Below are 20,041 nucleotides of genomic sequence, written 5' to 3'. Positions count from 1 at the left end.
ACAAGAGCAGCTGGTAAGAGGAGTGTTTATGTTTGGGATTGCGATGGCTGGGCTTTCGATGATGATGATGATGATTGTGATGGGCACAAAAGCCAACACCTCATGAAAAATGCATGGACTCTCTTTCTCTCTCTTACTCGCTCGCCCGTCTCATATGTTTTATGGCTTGTTGAATTTCGTTGCTGTTGTAGTTCAAGTTGTAGTCAAAGGCGCAGTGGCAGCCTGTTAAATTAATAAAGGACATCAGCTCGGCCGATCTCCCATATCCCCAAAAAAACTTGCAATTCCATTGCCCAGGAACAGGACAGAGGAGAAAATTTGTATGTGACCAAAAGTTAAGGTTTGTTTTTCAACAGCTGTGCAGGAGACAACCAGCAGTTTGAGTCCTCAGGCCTGTCGCAAAAATGCTTTGGGTCCATTGCTGCCGCTGCTGTTGCTGCTGGTCGGGGATAATATATTAAATTTTCTTCAATTTTTTTTGGGGCTGGGATTTGTTTTGTTTGATTTTATATGCAACCCAAACCAAACGCGTATTTGTCTAACGAACTGTGAACTTTGCCTTGGCTTAGCTGTTATTATTTGTATGTGTGTGTGGGAGTCTCTGTGTGTGTGTGTGTGTGTGTGGCAAAAGGATTTTGATTTTTTTTTGTGTGTAATAGATTTTAATTTCCGTTTGCATTTTGCACGTTTTTCATAATTCATGCTCTCAAGTAGCGAGATTGATGAGGGCTTTTACAGTAGGTTGTGCGATAGCTGGCTTAGCTCAGCAGCAAGAGCAGACTCACACATACACATATGTATATATATATACACTGACTTACACACATGCATAATCGTGCGGAAATGCCAGGCGGACTAAGCTGACCTGGGCCAGTCGCTGGGTCTGAGTATTACTTATATGTATGTATGTATGTCTATATATGTTGTGTATGTGTCTATAAGTAAATCACAATGAGTGCAACAGTGGCAACCACCCAGCCACCAGTCAACCCCCCTTTCCAGTCCCCTGCCCAAAGCAGACAGCTCAACCCTTTGCCGACATTGTCGAACAGCTGCCGTGACTAGCGCGCGCTCTGCCTGCGTTGCATCCCCAAAGGGCCATTGACTAATAGGATTTGAAGAGCGTAAAATTGGTTCGTTGTGAACATGAAATATGCAGTAAATCCTTCTGCCAGCATCCAGAACAATCTCTCGCTCGCTATCTGTCTCTCTCACTCCCGCACACTCGTGCACATTGCATTTTCGTCTTCTTATTTTCCACATGTTTTTCTTTAATATTTGCTGCAACGTCGCAGCTTAAATATTCTTTTGCAGTTTGCCATATTTTGCGCCTGCACAAAACCCTGCAACCCGGATTCGCTGTTCGCCTTCGCGTACTCGCTCACATCGCGGCTGAAAACACAACTTATGTTATATTTTAAAAATATTTGAATATTATAATTGAAGTATTATTAAATAACTAACAATCGCGGGGCGAGAAAATTTAATTGGCATCCGGACTCTGGCGCGTCCGGGTCGGGTTTGAGTTTGGGAGAAGAGTTCGGGAGTTCTCTTGTTGTACTCCCGGTACTTGGGTCTGGGTCCTGACTTTTGCTATTACCGCTGCCATGGAGGCCAATGTACGCGCAGTTTGTTACAATTTCGCGGTTCGATTTCGCCAAAGTCGCCATCGTTCCTCTCTTTCCCCCCTCTCGTGGTACTGTTTGTCGCTGTCGTTCTGGGCGCGATGGTGTGTTTTATTATCGCAAATAAAGCGCAATCATTGTTGTTGCACCCGCAGCAAGGCAAACGTTGAACTTGCAACGTGCAACGTTCAACTCTGCCTTCGACTGGATTTCGTTGCTGTTTGCATGAAATATTGCAAATAGTTTTCATTCATTCCCAATTGAGTGAAATATGGAACAAGAACAACAAAAAAACCGCGGGTATAAACCGCTTGGCAACTCTTGGCAACTCCAAAGAAATTCACAAGTGCTGCTCGATGAAAAAAGGCGTTGCATACTTTCAGCCGCGCGCTAATATTAACTATAAATACAATTTAATTTACATTTCATTTGGCCTTAATTGTTGTTCAACCGTTCTCACTATCTCCTACTCTGTCTCTCTCGCTTTCTTTCCCTCTCTATCTCGCTGCTGCACTCATTTGTATTCATTATTGCTGCACTGCTTGCCTTGGCTTGGCTTGACTTGGCTTTGAGCTCATTTTTAAAAATGGCATTTGGCTGGCAGCCAGACACTGATAATTGTGCATAATATTTATGCAGTTGCTGTTCGACCCTTTTTAAAGTGGCCTCGAGTCAAACATCAAATGCCTGAAAATCCCATTGTAAATCTATGGAGTCTCAGTGCCAAGGACTTTGGCATCTTCGTCGTGGACGTTGTCTTAAGGCCTTAAGCCGGCTCAAGACATTCTCGCCTGTCGTTCATTCAACTGCAACTTGGCTGACTTCCGGCGTTGCCTTTTATGATAAATTGAAACAAATAGCCACCAACACTAGCAAACACCCACACACCCACACACACACACACACACACGTATCCATAGAAGTGCAGTGAGGACTTGGCTTATCAGAAAATTGCGCTCAGCTGTTTATGAAAGCATAACAATGTTAGCTGCTGCCAGAGCCATTATGGAGCACAGAGCTCGAAGAACATCAACATGATCATCAAGCTGGATGCCTGCTACTATAGCTATAGCTGGCTGGCCGTCGCAGCACATAATTCACAAGTAGGATAAACAATTTACTTATCGCTGCTGCAGGCCAACACTGAAAGCTGAAAGCCTTCGACTGAGTCTCAGTCTCAGTCTCAGCAGACGCTGCCACATCAGCGTGCCACATTGGCAAATAAATCATAATAAATAACTTGAAAAACGAAACACCTTGCCACATAAAAGTTGCACGTTGTTGCCTGCTTGCCTTGGCACAAACAAGTTTGCCACTAACTTGCAAGCTTAGAATGTGTTGTTTTTTGGGGTATTGCGACTAGCAGATGGCGTTTGTCAGCGCCAAAGAAGAGTACCTTAAAGAAAGGGTATCACAAAAGAAGAGTATGTAAATTATGCTGCTGGTGTTAGTGTCTGCTTACAGTTTAACACTTTGCCAACTCCTTGGAGGGAAGAGAGCTAGAGGGCGGCTCATTTTTGCGACTGGTGATAAAAATTGATACATAACTGGCATAAATCAGACGAGTGCTGCGCATTACGTATACGACGCGTGTGTATACGATGCCATTTATTAAATTAGCCACAGTAGCATCAGCATCAGCATAAGCAGCAACAGCAACAGCAACAGAAGCTGAAGCCGGAGTTGGAACTCTCTCCCTCCCACGCTCATCCCTTATGCATGCCAAGGGCAATGGTATCACAGGTAATTTGTAAATATCTGACAGATGCGCTGATAAACTCATTGCAGAGATTTCATTCATTCATTCTACACGACAACAACGACAACGACGACGCTGTGATTTATATAGGGCTTATTACAGCTACCTCACATGCTTATAAGTATAATAACAACAGTTTATTCGTAATACTTGGGGCGTACTTAATGTAACATCACAAAACGGGAAAAAAACGAAATTTATATATATATTATAATAATAAAATAAGAACGGAGAACGGTGGCGGTGGCAAATCAATTGCCATTGCCATTGGTTTGGCTTCATGGTGCAAATGCCGGCTGATTCAGCTTGGTTAACTCCGGCTCCGATGGCAGCTTCTTGTCCTGTGCCAGCGGCGCTTTTGGCAGACTGAAGAATTTCTGTAAATTAAATTTGTGAAAAATGAAATTAGACTACGGCTGCTTTGCATAATTTAAATTATAAATTAGATGCCGTCGATGGTGACGATGATATACTTTGCTTACATCGTGCCTGCCAAAGTTGGTCGCCTCCTCGATGGTGTCTGGAAGCTTCTTGTGCAGCGTTTCGGGCAGGAAGAGCACACCGATTCCGCCCAGCAGAAACAGGGTGCCCAATATATAGTACGGTGCACAAATATCGACCGTTGTGCCCAGATAAACCAAATACGGTGCCAGCACACCAATTGCATTGGCCAGAATTGTGCCCAATGCCAAACCGGTTTGTCGCATGCAAGTCGGATAGATTTCGAGGCACTGCAGATTGACCGTAAAGAACGTTAACGCATTGAGGAACTTGATAAAGGTGGCCAGATAGATCATCAGCATCTCGAAACGTTCATCCGTGGCATACATAACGATGGGAATGCAGGTGACAAAGGCAATGAGAAAGGACACCGAATTGGTAAAGCGACGTCCCAATGTGTCGCCTAAAGCGTAAAGAGATGGACAGGAGAGAAGAAAAAAGAGTGAAGAAGTTAGTAGGCTGCCAATCAGTGGTACAATCGCCCGGTTTCTTTGCACTCACCAAGGTATCTGCCCATGATGTAGGCGGGAATTTCAACAACGCTCTGGTACAAAAAGTTCAAAAACGGATTTCCCGCCATGCGCGACGCAAACAGCACCAATGTGAAGTACGAAACGGCCACGACGCACCTGCAATTGAAGAAAAAAAAAATGTTGAAAAAGAACAAATGGCGAAACGAAGGGAAAAGGCCAGCAAAATAGCCAGCAGTTAGAAATGCAAATTGCTTTTCGGTATGCGAAAAAAGAAGAGAAGCGAAGAGCGTGTGGAATGCGTGAATGCCTACCAGCTAAAGCCCATGATGATGGTGTTCCTCGCCAAGCGCCATCCGCTAAATAGCGAGGCAATGCCAAAGGTAACTTCATGATTGTCCTTACTGTAGATTTCGGTCAGCTCTTTCTCGGTCACATCGAAGGTGCGTCCATTAATTTTGGCAATCTTATTGAACTGGACAATGGCTTCGCGGAAGCGACGTTTGCTAATCAACCAGCGCGGCGATTCGATGACGTATCTGTTGAAAGAGGAGAAATTGGAAATTCAATACGAAATCCCGATTGGTCTCAATTGAATTGACTTCTGCGTGACTTACTTGGAGAAAATTAAAACCATCGCTGTGGGCAGCGATGACAGCCACATAAAGGAATCCCACTGGCGCAGCCACCAGAACATCATTGGCATCAATGTGGTGCCCACTGACCAGCCGACACTCTGAAAGAACGCAATGCGACTGCGATCCTCCCTTTCGAGTTCGCAGTAAAAGTTAGTTAGTTAACGAACGAGAAAAAGTTTTATTTTGCGTGTGCTCGAAACTTACTCCCGTGAGATTTCCATGCCAATAATTTGGGGCGATTGAAAGAGACTGTTGACCGTGAGCCCAACGAGGCCGGACATGATGAGAAACCACGTATACGACCCGGTGCACAAAATCGAAGCAAGACGGCCCACCGAGCAAAAGACAACGCTAATGTAATAGACGAAACTGCGACCAAGCCTAAATAGAAAAAGAACAGAAATTCAATTACAAATTGCACTCTTGAAACATAATTTAGTTACGCTTACGAGTCGCCCATTTGTCCAAATATAAATGAACCAACAACCTCTGTCACACGACCCACAACGAACACATTTGTTACAAACAAATCCTTGGCGCATATCCAGTTCTCGTCCATGGGTATTGTGCTGTCGAACCAAGTCGTATCGTAGCTCCAGCCATTCTGGCAAACTATTGCCAAAAAAAAGCCAATGACCATAAAAAAGTATTAAGGCAAAGTTATACAAACTTCAGCTGTGATGTATATAGATGACTTTCTTTCTATATTCGTGCTCACCTGTGGTTTGATTCGTTCTCTGGCTAATGTTCCAGCTGGACCAATCGTTGATTTGTGTAAAGTTCATATCATACATTTCACAGTGACTATGCGTCGCCTTGCCACGATTATCCGGCTCCCTGCAATTGAAAAGTCTCCTTAGCAAAGCTTCTTTTATTTCCTTTTCGCAATCGAAACTTACTTGGGCAGCGTTAAATCGCGCCATTGTTCGATTGTGAATTGTGTTTGTTCTCTTCCTGGCACTGTGCACCAATGATCGGGTATATTGAGTGCCAAGATAATGTTCATATAGGTCATGGCACCGGCAAAAGCCAAACCCGCTACAAACACATAATTGTACAAAGTCTGATAGCGTCCATGATTGCCGGCCTTTTCCATCAGTGCCTGGAACGGATCATTCAGTTCGGATTCATCTATATCCATTTGATGAACACTCGTCGACGCCGATGGCTTTCGGTCATTGTTTAGCTCCTCCAGTTTATCTTTCATTGTGCTTTGTTTATGTTAGCTGCAACGTAGATGCTAAATGAGTGTATAAAATAACTCTTATAAATCTGTGCAAACATTTGTGGAATTTATCTTTATGAAAGACCTGAGGTCTGGCTGATCCACATAAAATCCCCTTAGAAATTGCATTTGAATCTTTGACGTGGTTTTCTTTTTTTGATAGTTACTTATCAAGCAAAGACCTTTGCGTCGATATCTCAAGCATATTTAATTTCTACCAATTAAAGCTGTTTATTGAAATCTCTTTATGGTGGCCTAATAAAAGAGCCCAAATAGTGGATTGAGGTAAACAGATAGAGCCATGATATGGGGCGAGTTTATGGTGGCGGCGAGAATCGGAAGCAATAATGATGGAGTTATCTTTATGATGGGTCTCATGTTTGTTATGATGAAATTTACTACAAAGTTGTGTTTAGGTTCTTTTTTTTGTGTGTTATTATTAGCTCAATAATGTGGTTTAGGGTATCCAAGCAAATGTTATTAAATGGGTGATTTATATCTATATTGATTGAAAGTCATGCTGATATTTACTAAATGCTTTCACCTTTGATTTCTTTTATTTGGCAAACGTTTCTAATCATTTCCAATTATGAGAGAAGTTCAAATATTGGCAAAATTGGAAAGCAAAACAAATTAATCGTTGCTCATTGATTCTAAATGAAAATATTGTTTATTTAACATTATTGACATTTATTAATTATATATTTAATTCTTATCAATTATATTATTTACTATTTCATTGATTAAACTTACATAATGCGGAATTGGATGCAGTCAACTCACCCAAACAATGGTGATTTGGAGGGTATCACAATCAATAGGAATATTTCACAACACTTTTGAAGTAGTACTTAATAGTTTGTTGTACGAAATTTGCGATAAGAGCCGGTATTGCGTTTTTAATACACACACTTGCTTTCTAAATTTGCGATAGAAATTTTATGATTCAACTTTTTTGTTATTGCTTTGCGCGTTTCTGCTCAGCCCAATCTTAAAGAAACTTGAAAGAATTTGATTGAATGAACATTCGTGTTGCACTTTTCACATTTCGCATGCGAATAATATTTGAGAAAATCGAGATGCCCGGTTACGCAGATCATCAACCGTCGCCAACACTCGATGGTGTTGTTATAAGAGCAGCTATACCTAAATGCCGGTTTTAAAAGCTGGACGCTCTGGGAGCAACCGTCTTATCAGCGAGCTGACAGAGTGCATAATCATTATAAAAGAATTGCTGATAACAGAAGGTCTTTAGTTTGTAATAAAACTAAGAACGCTCCAATTAAACATTGTTCGGCTACAATATACCTTTTGCAAAGGTGGTTGAACAGGTATTTAAACTTTTTCTTGTTTCACTTTATGAGATTAGCAGGAGAATCACAAAGAATGTTGTGCAAATACAGTTTAAGGTCTTAGATAAATTTTAGCTTTTTGAGAAAGCTCACAATTTAAAAGAAGAAGTAGTATAAGGTATGTATTAGTCGCACACTTTTTAATAGAGATAAAGATTTTTAATTGCTGAGAATTGGATGAAGTATGAGTAACTTGTGTAATTTGTGTTTATGACAGGCATTAGATATTTTTTTGTGTTTCTATAACGCTGAAAGTCTGGGCGCCAAGCGGCTTGATAAGATAGGTTTATATTCCTGAATAAATACGTTCGCAAAATATCAGAATATTAAACTGCGACGAAGCTGTATTAAGCTGCCAAATGAATAACTCTCGATGTGATTAAGATAAGTTAGAATTTCGAAAAACGCTTTAAGCAAAAAATTTCCATTGCACGTTGAGTTGCGTTTACTCAGTTTATCCACAGTCAAAATATTTACCTATATACCATATATCTATTTTATTTTTTTGTAAATTTGATTATTAAATTATTGCGTGAATTTATTAGTTATGCGCTTTTGTTCTGACTGTGGCGCGAATCGCGCAACAACTGAAACTGAAACTAAGCGCAAAAATGTAGCAGAAAATGAGATAAAGTCCACGTAGTTTGTGCAAATGCAATAATATCAATTTTCATATTTTCATTTACTTATTCGTTGAATGAAAGACAAAAGCAATTTAACAATTTACTAAAGCACTTAAGCGCAAATTCAGTTCTGTTCTCGGCTCTCGGTTCTCTGTTTGGTTCCCTAGTTCCCGGTTGTGCGACAGGCAGAAGAAGAACGAGAAGTAAAACAGATAAACACAATTGCAGCATAGATAGATACAGATAGATAGAGATACAGAGATATAGTTACAGCAGATACGGGCAGAGATACAACGATAGAGCGATACTCGCTCATCAAGTAGAACAGTAATTCATTTTTTTTTTTGTTTCTTGTTTATTTTTTTCTTTAAGCTAAGCTCAGTTACAACTACTGCTGGTGACAAGTGTCACTGCTTTGCTATAGTCGTATGAATAAACATTACTACGCCTTCGCCACAGATCTATTTCACGAGTATCGTAAATTTAATCAGCACCAGGCCAGATTATCAAGACGCCGCTTCGCTCCAATGGCAACAGAGGCCGACGGCATCATCTGTTGACGCAGCCAAACCACTTTGCTGCATCCCTCTCTATTCTGTTCTCATGCCCATTCCCATTCCCATCTCTTATAATTTGTTTACATTATTATTATTTTTTTTTTATATACTACACTCTTTTTTTTTACCCGCAACACCTTCGACATACACATATAAATCCACACGATTAGATTATACATCGCGATGTGTGTCCGTATATTGTTCTATTCATACTATCTTTCACGTGTAGCTATTTGAATTGATGGACGCTTAGAGAGTCTTCGCTCAATGTCAGCGAAATTATAGCCCTAAGTACAGCGCAAGTACTGTTAAGTTGGCAAATGAAGTCATTTAGGCGGTCTTCTTTGTGTGATCAGACAGAGCTTTGGCAATTTATTGGAGGCCTCAATTGCGAGTAATGCTATATTTAGAAAATCAACAGATTCTTCCTGATTATCAGCAGTATGTGTCAAGTAAGAACACGTGATGGATATCAGTATTATGAAATGTAAGCTAAGGTGAACTAAGTCATATAGTACATAACTTTTGAAATGAATGCTTTAGCATGCAAGTTCTTAATTTTGATTACATCTATTCGATTTATCCAATTATATGTTAAGCTCAACAAAAAAAAGGCGCGCCTTGTAAGGATAGCATGTTAATCAGTTTGTGTTAATCAGAACCTTATTCTCCAGTCAAACGACTTCACGATTTTCTTTTAAAAGGTAGAGGAGACACTGATTTTGGTTAAAAAATGTTTCGTCCTTAAAGTTTTTTAATACAAAACTAAAGTAGTATTTATCTTTATCTATAAAGATTGTATCCTTTTGAGATCCTTAAGAATTTGACACTTTTATGGCTGAAAATCTAAAAAGTAGTTTTTCGAAAACAAGCTGTTTCTAGGGAATTCCTAAAACACTTCATAATAATAAGAGAACTACAAAGTCGATTTGAATGTCCTTTGGCGGGATAATAGTCCTTAAGAATACTTTTCGTTTGACATAAATCCTACAAGGATCATGGAGGATACAGCCGAGTTATAAGCAATTTTAATTTCACATAAATGTCCTATAGTTTTTCGAAAACACGTCGTAACTCTGTCATATCCTTTTCGATTCTTAAGGGACTTGTTTTGCTAGGATCACAGGGACAAACTCTATCGACTGGCATCAAAAAAACCTGGTATTATCTAAGGATACAATAGTTGTAAATTTTCAGTCCGGGTGTCGAAATCGTTTACTCTATGATAACTCGAGAACTGCAAGGACGATTCTGATGAAATTTCACAGAATAATAGTCCTTATGACTACGTACTATTTGACACAGGACTCGTAAGGATCGGGCAGGATACTACCGATATATACGTTTATTGCTGTAAAAAATCCTTTTAATTGTGTTGCTTACAGGAGTCCAATTGGTGTGTATCGGTTAGTGCTATCCTTGTGCCCCAAGCAATCCCGGTCGTCCTTCAAGTGACCGATTTTTATATCTACCCCTTGAAAAAGTTTAAAGTTCATAATTTTCAAAAATCCCTATAATCCTTAGGTGCCAATCGTTAGACTCAGTTTCATTCACTTTGAAAGTCCATGTGAGATCCTTAAAGATTTGACTAAAGTATATCCTTTTTAAATTTAATCCAGCTGTAAACAAATCCCATTCCCAAATATTTAAAATTCCATATTGTTAATTTTTAGATATGTTCATTTTTATTTAAGACTTTTACTTGATTTATGCATAAACTTTCATTAGCTGTTGTTTTTCTCTCTTCGTTTTTGTTTGTTCTATGCTGAAAATTTCGTCTAAAATGTAAGTGAGCTTTTTTCGGAGAGTTTAAAGTTCGATGACGCCATTGCATTGCTTTTGTTTTAGTTTTTCTTTTTGGTGTTCTAATGAAATTTATAATAATTTACTTTGTTGCCTGAAACTGCAGTGTGATGCCATAGGTATTTTGTTTTGTTTGTTTTTTTTTGTTGTTTCGTAATATTTAAACTTTAATATTGCTTACATATTCGATTTAATTACATAATTTTACAGTGATAAATGGAAACTGTTGGCACATGCTGCAGGCTGCATGCCACATGTCGCATGCTGCCATGTTGCATGTTTGTTGTGCATTGTATTTCTGCATTGTGTGTTAAATTGCTATTATAATTTACAGTTGAAACACTTAATCGTAGTTTTTAGATAAATAAAAATTCAAAATGCCTACATTAGAATAAATTTACCCTCTGGTTTTTAACACGTGCGCATTAATTTCTTGACTAACTGTTTAATTTTATTTAAATTTCTTTCTCTTTGCGTTTTTTTTCATCGATTAAATTTAATTGTAATTATATATGAATATTTTTAATATGTGTCTGATGTCTTATTAATGAGAAAAAAGCATTTTGGAATTATTTCTCGAGCTTTCTACTTCTCCTCTTCAAAAAATGTACACTAACTTGTCAATTGGTATTTCCTTGTCTGATATTTCTATATATATATAAAATATGAATTATACAATATATATTATATATTTTTTGTGCTTGCTCTTGATTAAAGTAGTTATTTATTTAACTAATTGTTCAACTGATTAATGTGAAATCAATAAAAAAAACTTTCATTGTGATGCCGCCTTTTCTGACTAATTTCATTGTCCTTCTTTTTTTTTGATTATTGCTAAATAGTTAAATAAATATATACTATTTATATAAATATATTTATGCATATACTTAAGTGTATTTTGTTTTAAAATAATTATCGTTAATTATATGGCATAAATACACATACTCCAGTGTCAAATAGTTTCTAGTTATTTACAATTCGTTTGCACGGAGTCTACGATTTCAAATATATTGCTTAGCATACAATTTTCTTTCTTTAAGCTGATTTTGCAAATTTACAATTTTGACGGATTTCCTTGCTTCATTTTTTGTTTTATAATGTTTTTATGTATTCGTTTTTTTGTTTTTTATTTTTAACAATAGTTTAAAAGTTGAACACAATGTGAAACGATTCGAGATAAGTAGAAATAGTTAAAAATTGTAATTTAATTGGCAATTTGTGTGTAAATATTTTGTTGCGTTAAAATTGTAATTGGTCTATTGCTTGCACTGTTTGTGCTGTTTAATATAGGAATCAACTTGAGTTCTCTTCGTTAAGTTTGTAATATTTGTTCAGTTTACATTTAAATTATTTTAAAAACTGCAATTCAAGTTGGACGTCTGACAATATCACGTTGCGAAATACACATACATATATATAGCAATAAAAACAATAGGCAAATGGCAAATAATAGTTGAGGCTAACTAAAAATAGTTAAACGATTTGATTAAGTATACATATATATAGCTCTCTCTCTATCTCTCTCTCTCTCTTTATCTCTTTCTTTCTGTTCTTTGTCATCAACTCTATAAATATATATAAGTGTAGATATAGGTATATATAAATGCCAACATTATCGGAGGAAGGATTGACTGACTATCTCTGACTGCACTTCTCTATCTTGTCCCACATTATCTCTACTTCTCTCTCTCTCTATCTCTCTTTCTCTTTTTAATCTCACTGTCTGTCGGTTGTCTATCTATTCTGTCTCTATACACACTATACATTTGAACTGAAAGACGCGACTTGGCCTTTTTTTTCACTATCGAATCACAGCAATTGAAATACATACAATCTAACGCAAATATTTTGTATAGTATTATCATTATTATTATTATAATAGTTAAACTAAGATCTGTATGTAATAAATGGGTTGTTATTGATCCTTGTTGTTGTCGTCGTGCAACATTTGGCTGGCATTGCCGCTGGTATTTTTGCGCAAATGATTGCGCAACATGACCATATTACGATTGAGCGGCACATGATTGTTGGCTAAACCGAGCGCTGAGCTACTTCCGCTTCCGCTTCCGCTGCTGTTGCTGCCTGATGCTGAGCACGGGGCATGCGGCAGTGTGTTGCAAATGTTGCCAAGCGGTGCATTGGCATTTATGCCGCTGCTGCTGCTGCTGCTCGAATGGCTGCCAACGCCAACAGCAATGCTGGCGGAGGCAACCGAGGTGGTTGGGGAGGTGGCGCCTCCACCCACGACGCTGCCGCTGCCGCCGACGCCGCCGCTGCCAGCAAACTGGCCGCCAACGCCAAGCAACAGCTCGTGGGCGAGTATGGTTGGCAAATGTTAAGTGCTGCTCTTCAGCGGACCCGACGATAGCGAACTGCTGCTGACCCCCGAATCGCTCGACTTCTCACTGAGTCCGCCACGTGTGAGCGTATCGTCGCCCATAAGTCCGCCGCCGCCAAGAAAGGACTTCTTGCCCACACGCGCCGGCAACGTGGCCTTAAATGGATTGTCCTTGCAGCGTCTTGCACTCTCCACACGCTTCATTATCTCACTCGAGCACTTGGACACCACATCGTCCAGGCTATTCGATTCATCCGTAGAGTTAACCGCCTGCGTTGGAGTCTGTGAGCTGGGCAACGGAGAACCTTCATAGCAGCCAGAGTCGCGAGGGAAATGCCGACGGCCAAAGGGTGAAGCGCCGTGCTTCTTGTTGATATTATTGAGTCGTGCTTCATCGTTCTCAGAGCTGGAGCCGGCAATGTCCACATCGGAGCCTGTGCGTGCGAAATTTGTAGCTGTGTTAGGTGTGTGTTTTGTGTTGGGTGATTGTGGATTAGGTAAGAAGTGAGGTGACAATGCTAAGGCTAAGGTTAAGGTTGAGGTGCAACTTACATTCAATGTCATGCAACAGCTGCACTGCGGTCAACAGCTTGGCACGATGCTCCTGACTTAGTATACCCAAATAATCCAAATCGGCCGGTTCGAGTTCCTTGAACAGTTCGAGATCCTCGTAGCTGCAAATGGAACGATAGGTGAAACAATCCAACAAAAAAATTTGTTGTGAAATTTGTTTCATCTACACCACTTACCCGTTAAGCACAAACACCGACGTGTACTCCTTAAGTCCAATGCGCATCAGCAGATCCTCCACCGAACTCGGTCCGCTATTGACACCACCATTGTTGGCCAGGCGAGAGGCGGGAGCCAGCGTTTTGCTGCTGGAGTTCTTCATGCGTTGCTCCGGCAGCACCTCAACGTTGATGAACTTGAAGTGACCCACACGACCGTGACAGCGACCCTTCCAAATGCCCGAGGCATTCATCGACAGCACATCGATGAGTTCGCCCTTCTATAAAGTGGAGGAAAAATGAAGTTTGTGGATTAGTTTAAATGTGGAAAATGAGAGAATTAGAGTCTGCTGGCTTACCTTGAATTTTAGTGCGTCCTTGTCGTAGGGATTGGGCAGGCTGTCGACAAGTGCTTTCGCCTTGCAGATGGTGGCCAGCGAGCTGCGATCCTCTGCCGAAATGGAGCTATGCGGACTGCCTGGACGCACCAGAGCTTGTGTGCCTGTAGATGTTGGATGGTTGATGGTAAGTGGCAAGTGGTAAATGGTTCGTCTCAAGTTTAAATATTTGTCTCAACTCCCGAACAATTTTTGTTGGAACTTTGCCCAAACAAATTTCCAATTAATGCGCCCACAGCCAATTAGCCAAGGGGCCAAGGCATTTTGGCCAAAAAAGCGCTCACACACACATACACACATACAGTCAAACAATTCGTTTGGTTAATTAAAAACTTTTCAAATATTTTTACACACACACAAAGCTATAGACACAAAGCCCCGAAAAAGCCCCAAAAAATATTTAAATAAGCACTTGAAGTTTTCTGGCCAAAGCTTTTGGCTAATCCTTGCTTTGTGTCCTAACCACACACACACATACACACACACACACTTGCACATAAAAATAAAGTATTTTTTCTTGCACTTTTCAAAGTTACTCCTGTTCAGCCACGCCCTCGATGCCGCCTTTGCTTGTTGTTGCTGGGTTTTTATGGTTTTTTATTTGTTACAGAGCAAGAGAGACGAAAGAGAGATTTTTGCGCATATAGCTAAAACTTTTGTTCATTAAAAACTGAGCAACAGCAACGACGTCGACGTCTGCCCTTTTATTTAACCACGCCCCAGACATTGCAGCTGCAACGTGCCTCTTGCTGCTTGCCGCTTGCTACTTGCCACTTGACTGTGCAGCAAGTGCATTAAAAATTCATTAAGTTTGGCTAAATTTGAAGTTATTGTGCAGCGGCAGCAGAAAACCACAGCAGCAACAACAGCAATAGCAGCAACAACTGTTAATAGACCAATCTAGTGGCGGCAGTCTGGGAATTTTTATAAACAAACCGCCAGCTGAGGCGAACTTGCAACCAAAGTCGAGAAACGAGAAACGAGCACCGAGAACCGAGAACCGAGAAGCAGAGAAAGCAAAATCAAAACTCTAAATTGTAAGCACATACACATTCATTCATTCACAACACTCACACTCACACTCACACTCGCATTCATTCACACTCACTCGCTGGGCGAAAAATACTTACTTGAACCGGAAGCGCTGGGCAAACTTTCAACGGAACTGGCGGAACATGCAAACGCCTGATCGCTCATGCTGCCACGGTCGGTATTATCTTGGGAATTGCTGAAATCCCTCGATGTATCCTTTGTGGCAACAAAGTTTCGTCCATTCTCATTAAATGCGCCAATTTCCTTTGGCGAGCTACGCATCTCGTTCGACTGTAGTGAAAGTTGTCGTTGTTGTTGTTGTTGTTGTTTTTGTTGCAGCATCGTCATCATCATCATCATCCGTGTTCGTGTTCGTGTCCGTGTCCAGAATTAGGTCCAGGGGCAAGTCCAAGTCCATGTTGTGCAATAAATTGCATGTTGAAGCAGCGCATAGAAATAGTCCAAAAGTTTTGTTAGTTAAATCATTAAAAAAGTTTAATGCAACCACACAAATTCCCACACATACAAACACACACACACACACATAGACATAACCCCTTTTGGCTTTTCTTCTTCTCTTTCTATTTTTTGGGATCTTTGGATTTGGCTGCGGCGCTTCCGCTTTGGCTTTGTCGGGGAGGCAAGTTTGACAGTCGAAATTGAGCTGCTTGCCTTGTGCTGTGGCTACCACACACAAAACTTTGTTCATATCAACCGTTAGTCAACAGGCCTAGGCGCCGATTGCAACTCTCTATCCCCTCCCACCCCCTCCCTCCATTCCTCAGCTAGTTGTGCAACTCTTGCAGCAAACAAACATCAAAGTTGTCTGCAACATTTTGCGTTTCAGGCGACGTAAAGTCGACAACACAGCGAAGAGTTTCTCAATGTCAAACTAGACGACTAAAAGATGCTCTCTCTGTATAGGGAATTTTCTAGCTGTTTTTTAAGTGTCAAATGTTTTATAAAATTATACAAAATTTTCATTAGAAATTAAGGAATTCGATGAACAGCATGTAAGCTTAGGCATGGCTTCTGTATTTGCCTGTGAATTTGAGGTGTTTGGCAAAGTGCAAGGCGTTTACTTTCGGCGCCATGCGGAGATCAAAGCCAAGACACTCGGACTGCGTGGTTGGTGCATGAACACAGCGAGTGGCACCGTCAAGGGCTACATTGAGGGACCACGCGTTGAGGTGAATCTGATGAAAGATTGGCTCAAAACAACCGGCAGTCCCTCATCGAATGTGCAGAAAGCAGTGTTCAGCACAGATCACGAGAAACGTGACTATGCTTTCAAGAACTTTCAAATACTGCCCGATATGCATAAAGATGCTCATCATCAGCATCATCATCGACAAACGAGTCACAGAGAGAAAACAAAGAGACACTAAGCAAAAAACGTAAATAGAGCAGGTTGCATAGAAGCTTAATAAATGCTGATGCGGATTCCTTAAAGTTTAATAGTATTTTTTTAGTAGTTACTTTAGATACTTTAAAAGAAAGGTTTAAATGTTTATCCGGATTCCTTAAAGTTCAATAGAATTTTTTTTAGTAGTTACCTTAGATACTTTAAAAGAAATCTTTAAAGTGAAATTGTGTTATAGTATCTACTTTGTCTGTATTTAACTTTTCATTTGGTTACCACTGCAAATGGACTTTTACTTTTCATTTACAGGCTGGGTATAAAGGCTTGGAACAACCATGTGCAACAATCTGACCCATCGTCAGCGCGCATAAAAACTCATTTAACTGGCATTTGCATTTAGAGTGCATGTTCAACGCCTCGTTGGCTGAAAGTATTTTCGAGGGTTTTTCGGTTTAGAGTTTTGGTTTTGACTTTTGCATAGGCGTAGACCAATTGCAAGGATTAAAGGCTGTTCACGAAAATTCGAATCCCTAGCATATCGTATGTAAATGTCAAGCTAATTACATTTCATTCGAACACACACACACACAGACAGAGTTACAGTGATTAATTAACTTACATGATGCACCATGGCCTTCTGGCAAATGGTATTCGCCTTGTGTGGCAGCCCATTCTTTTTGGCCTTCGCGACAAGACTGGGCGGCAATCCATGCCTTGTGGCGCCAATGTCCTCGTAATCGGATGATGGACTCGGCGACAGCGAGGGCGATTCACCGATGCCGCCGCTAAGCGTGCGGTAACGTGCTGTACAATTGTTGGTGCCAATCTACAAGAGAGAGAAAGAGAGAGAGAGAGAGACGTCAAGTTAAGAGTGCGTTTCGTATTAACCAAGCTCGAGTGGAGACAAGGCAAGTTTGCAAATGAAATGGCCAACAGGCAACCGTCAGAGTCAGAGTCTGAGTTGGAAGCATCGTTTCGCATTTCGACATCGTTTAGCTTGGCTTAAGTGCCGTCGTTTGGCAACAGAACAACAACAGAGACAAAAAAAAAACCAAGAGAGAAAGAGAGAGATAGAGGAGTTGGTAGAAAAACTTTGGCTAAAAAGCTTTTCGAGTTTTTATGCTCCGAGTCAGTCTCAGACTACGTGGTGCATTTTGTTATTCTTCTTGCTGGCTAAATGCGAACTTTGTTTGTCACTAAGTGCACTTAATCAATTTAGACGACGCATTGAGTCGCACACACACACACGTAAGGTCGAAGGATGGGATACGAGAGAAATGCCAAACGCAACTTAAATGAGCTCTGCGAAGAGTCTAATGCGTTTTTGTATACTCACCGAAACAGTGCTGAGCCTGGAGGTAACGCTTTGTAAATCCGATATGGAGCCCGCATAGTCGCCACTCTCACGATCATGGGATCTGCAAGAGAAGGTCAAGAAGGTCAAGAATGCGTATTAGTTTCGTAATTGTTTCCCAATAATATTTTCAGCTGTGGCAAGTTGTCAGCAGCTGCTTGCCAACTATTTAAAATATATGTATATGTATACTCAATCAAATATTTGTACATCTTCACCTCGAGTGGCCCAAAGAAAAGGGCTTGAAACGTAGACCCAACATCGTTTTGATTTCAAAAATCTTACTTTCTGATGCCAAGTAAATATGTGTGCACAGCAATCGCAACAACATTGGCAAGAGCAACATCAACAAACACAGCAATAATAACACTTGGCACAAAGGTCTTCATTCTTTTTTTTTCTCTTTTGGGTCCACAAGGCAGAGCTCATATAAATAAATATTTTATACCTTTTGCCAAGTTCGTCTTCAATTTTCTTATTCTTATTGCTGTTGTTGTTATTGTTGGCCGTTTGACTTTAACACTGTTGAGATTTTCACTTCCTTTTCGCATGTTGATATTTATTTTTTTTCTGTATATTTATTTTCATTTTTTTTTTTTTGTATGTTGAGAAAAGTTTTTTGTTTTGGGACAGCCCAAAGGGAGGCGGCGCACCGGGCGTATAAGTTATTTCAGCACGTCTTTTGTATAGTTGCCGTCGTGGTGCGTACGTGTGGAAAACGCTTTTCCATCTCACTCGACTGCAAATTGGTAACTGGCAACTGGCAACTGGCAAACAGGCAAGTGGCAACTGGCAACCGTCGCGACGGGTCGGCTGACTGATTGACGAGAGAGAGAGAGAGAGAGAGCCGGGCGGCGTGCGATGTTGAAGCTTCATTTGGGAGCCGCGTTGAAGTAGCAATAATGCCATTTCATTCAAGTGTCGATGCTGTCTGCCATCGGTCGAGCAATATTGCAGACGTCGCTCGCCGTGTTGCCGTGTTTCGTCTTCTTATTAGTTTGTCCAGCTGCCTCACACACTGCCTCTCACTCACACACACATAGAAAGCTACAACAGTTCCACATCCTTGTTGAATGTTTTATTCTTTGTGGCATGCGTAACAATATGAAATTGATGACTTTCGCTTCAATGCGTTTCGATATGTGGCAAGTCAGTCAGTCAACGAGTCAGCCAAACAGACAGACAGACAGACAGACAGTCGGATGGACAGAGAAGAGACTTTTCTTTCATTGGTCGTGTGTGTCTGTGGCTGCTGCAAAATGTTGATAACAGCACTAATGAAGTGAGGCTACCTTTTTTCTTTTTCTTCTTTTTGCCATTGCTTCGGGTCGGGTTCAATCCTTTTGCGCACCTTTTCACATTGACAAATAAATGCGAGGAGAGTTGGGAAGGAGTTTAGCTCATTGATTGCTTTGCTTTGGTTCGTTTTGGTCAACTATTAGTGTTGGCTTGTTTGCCGGGCTAAATGTTTGGCCTTTTCATGCCACACTGCACACATTTGTGGCACATTTTGTAGTTCACTGAGTTTTCACCAGTGTGAGTGGTCAGACAAAAAGGGTTTGCCTGCAATTGCCAAATATCGCCAGATAACCGCCTGACACAGTCATCAATTTATGTATGTTTTGTTGCCTGCCTCTGCTGCTGCTGCTGCTGCTCTGCTGTAATATTAATGCTTTGCCTTTTGGCCCCGCAGTCATAAACTCAACTGCAAATAATAATGGCAATCAGACTCTCACCACTTGACCCATCCATCTACCCTCCCCCCAACTTTGCTTGTACACTCACCTGGCGTGCGTTAAGGGTATTATTGTCGGCGGATTTGGCGGCTGCTGTGGCACGATAAGCCCTCGTCGCGGCGGTCCGCGTTGTGGCAGTGAAATATCTCCGGCGGATCTTAATGAAATTACGCCCGTGCTCTCGCGGTTGTTCGAGAAGCGCACACGGCCACCCTGCAAAAGAAGAGAGAACAGAGCAGAAAAGATGGTTGACTTGTAGTATAGTTGAGCATGAGCTGGTGAATGAGTTTTAAATGTAAGCAAAACATGCGGCATAATGTGTTGAAGTAGCAGTTGTTGTTGCCTGCCCCCTCACAATACAGCAGCAACAAAATTATGAAAAATTAACAAAGTTATAAAAGTTTATGCGCGGCGTGTTGCCAGTTTTGCGAGTTGAGTTTATTTTAGCCTGTTGCGGTACTGCTCTGCTCTGATTTTCCTTGTTTTTTAGCCACCAAGTTCAGTTCAAATTTTTGTTTTGTTTCGGTTTTATGGAATTT

General features: G+C 40.7%; 3 protein-coding genes across 10 annotated transcripts in view; 1 reads left to right on the top strand and 2 right to left on the bottom strand.

The window, feature by feature from the left end:
* Positions 1–3,520: 3,520 nt before the first annotated feature.
* On the bottom strand, positions 3,521–7,347 carry LOC133837678 (carcinine transporter). Of its 4 annotated transcripts, none has more exons than XM_062268519.1 (10): positions 6,972–7,347; positions 5,893–6,233; positions 5,712–5,830; positions 5,443–5,605; positions 5,198–5,374; positions 4,973–5,122; positions 4,670–4,894; positions 4,387–4,514; positions 3,867–4,288; positions 3,521–3,761 (listed from the first exon to the last, which is right to left on the bottom strand). In XM_062268519.1, exons 2-10 carry the CDS (start codon positions 6,198–6,200, stop codon positions 3,663–3,665), a joined length of 1,791 nt encoding a protein of 596 aa, XP_062124503.1. In that variant the 5' UTR covers positions 6,201–6,233; positions 6,972–7,347; the 3' UTR covers positions 3,521–3,662. The 4 variants fall into 4 exon arrangements, with proteins under 4 accessions (XP_062124503.1, XP_062124504.1, XP_062124505.1 ...); XM_062268520.1 differs by having other exon boundaries at positions 5,893–6,219; XM_062268521.1 differs by having other exon boundaries at positions 7,002–7,347.
* A 3,236-nt stretch (positions 7,348–10,583) lies between these two features.
* The window catches only part of LOC133836000 (sterile alpha motif domain-containing protein 5), a 167,076-nt gene continuing 157,618 nt past the window's right edge, over positions 10,584–20,041 (bottom strand). For 3 of the 5 annotated variants that reach the window (XM_062266235.1, XM_062266236.1, XM_062266237.1), the window contains 8 exons: positions 19,552–19,715; positions 17,749–17,830; positions 17,032–17,238; positions 15,148–15,340; positions 13,979–14,121; positions 13,641–13,900; positions 13,444–13,565; positions 10,584–13,325 (listed from right to left, as the gene is read on the bottom strand). In XM_062266235.1, the coding sequence (XP_062122219.1) occupies positions 12,889–13,325; positions 13,444–13,565; positions 13,641–13,900; positions 13,979–14,121; positions 15,148–15,340; positions 17,032–17,238; positions 17,749–17,830; positions 19,552–19,715 (1,608 nt within the window). In that variant the 3' untranslated portion in view covers positions 10,584–12,888. Of the gene's footprint in view, positions 13,347–13,443; positions 13,566–13,640; positions 13,901–13,978; positions 14,122–15,147; positions 15,341–17,031; positions 17,239–17,748; positions 17,831–19,551; positions 19,716–20,041 lie in introns of all 5 variants that reach the window. The other 2 variants (XM_062266233.1, XM_062266234.1) reach the window with 1 other exon arrangement.
* LOC133836001 (acylphosphatase-1) lies at positions 15,971–16,507 on the top strand. The gene has a single exon (XM_062266241.1). The coding sequence runs from the start codon at positions 16,075–16,077 to the stop codon at positions 16,435–16,437; it is 363 nt and encodes a 120-aa protein (XP_062122225.1). The 5' UTR covers positions 15,971–16,074; the 3' UTR covers positions 16,438–16,507.

The sequence above is a fragment of the Drosophila sulfurigaster genome, chromosome 2R (assembly GCF_023558435.1).
Source record: "Drosophila sulfurigaster albostrigata strain 15112-1811.04 chromosome 2R, ASM2355843v2, whole genome shotgun sequence".
NCBI classification, from domain to species: Eukaryota; Metazoa; Arthropoda; class Insecta; order Diptera; family Drosophilidae; genus Drosophila; species Drosophila sulfurigaster.
This window is presented reverse-complemented; position numbering and strand designations above follow the sequence as displayed.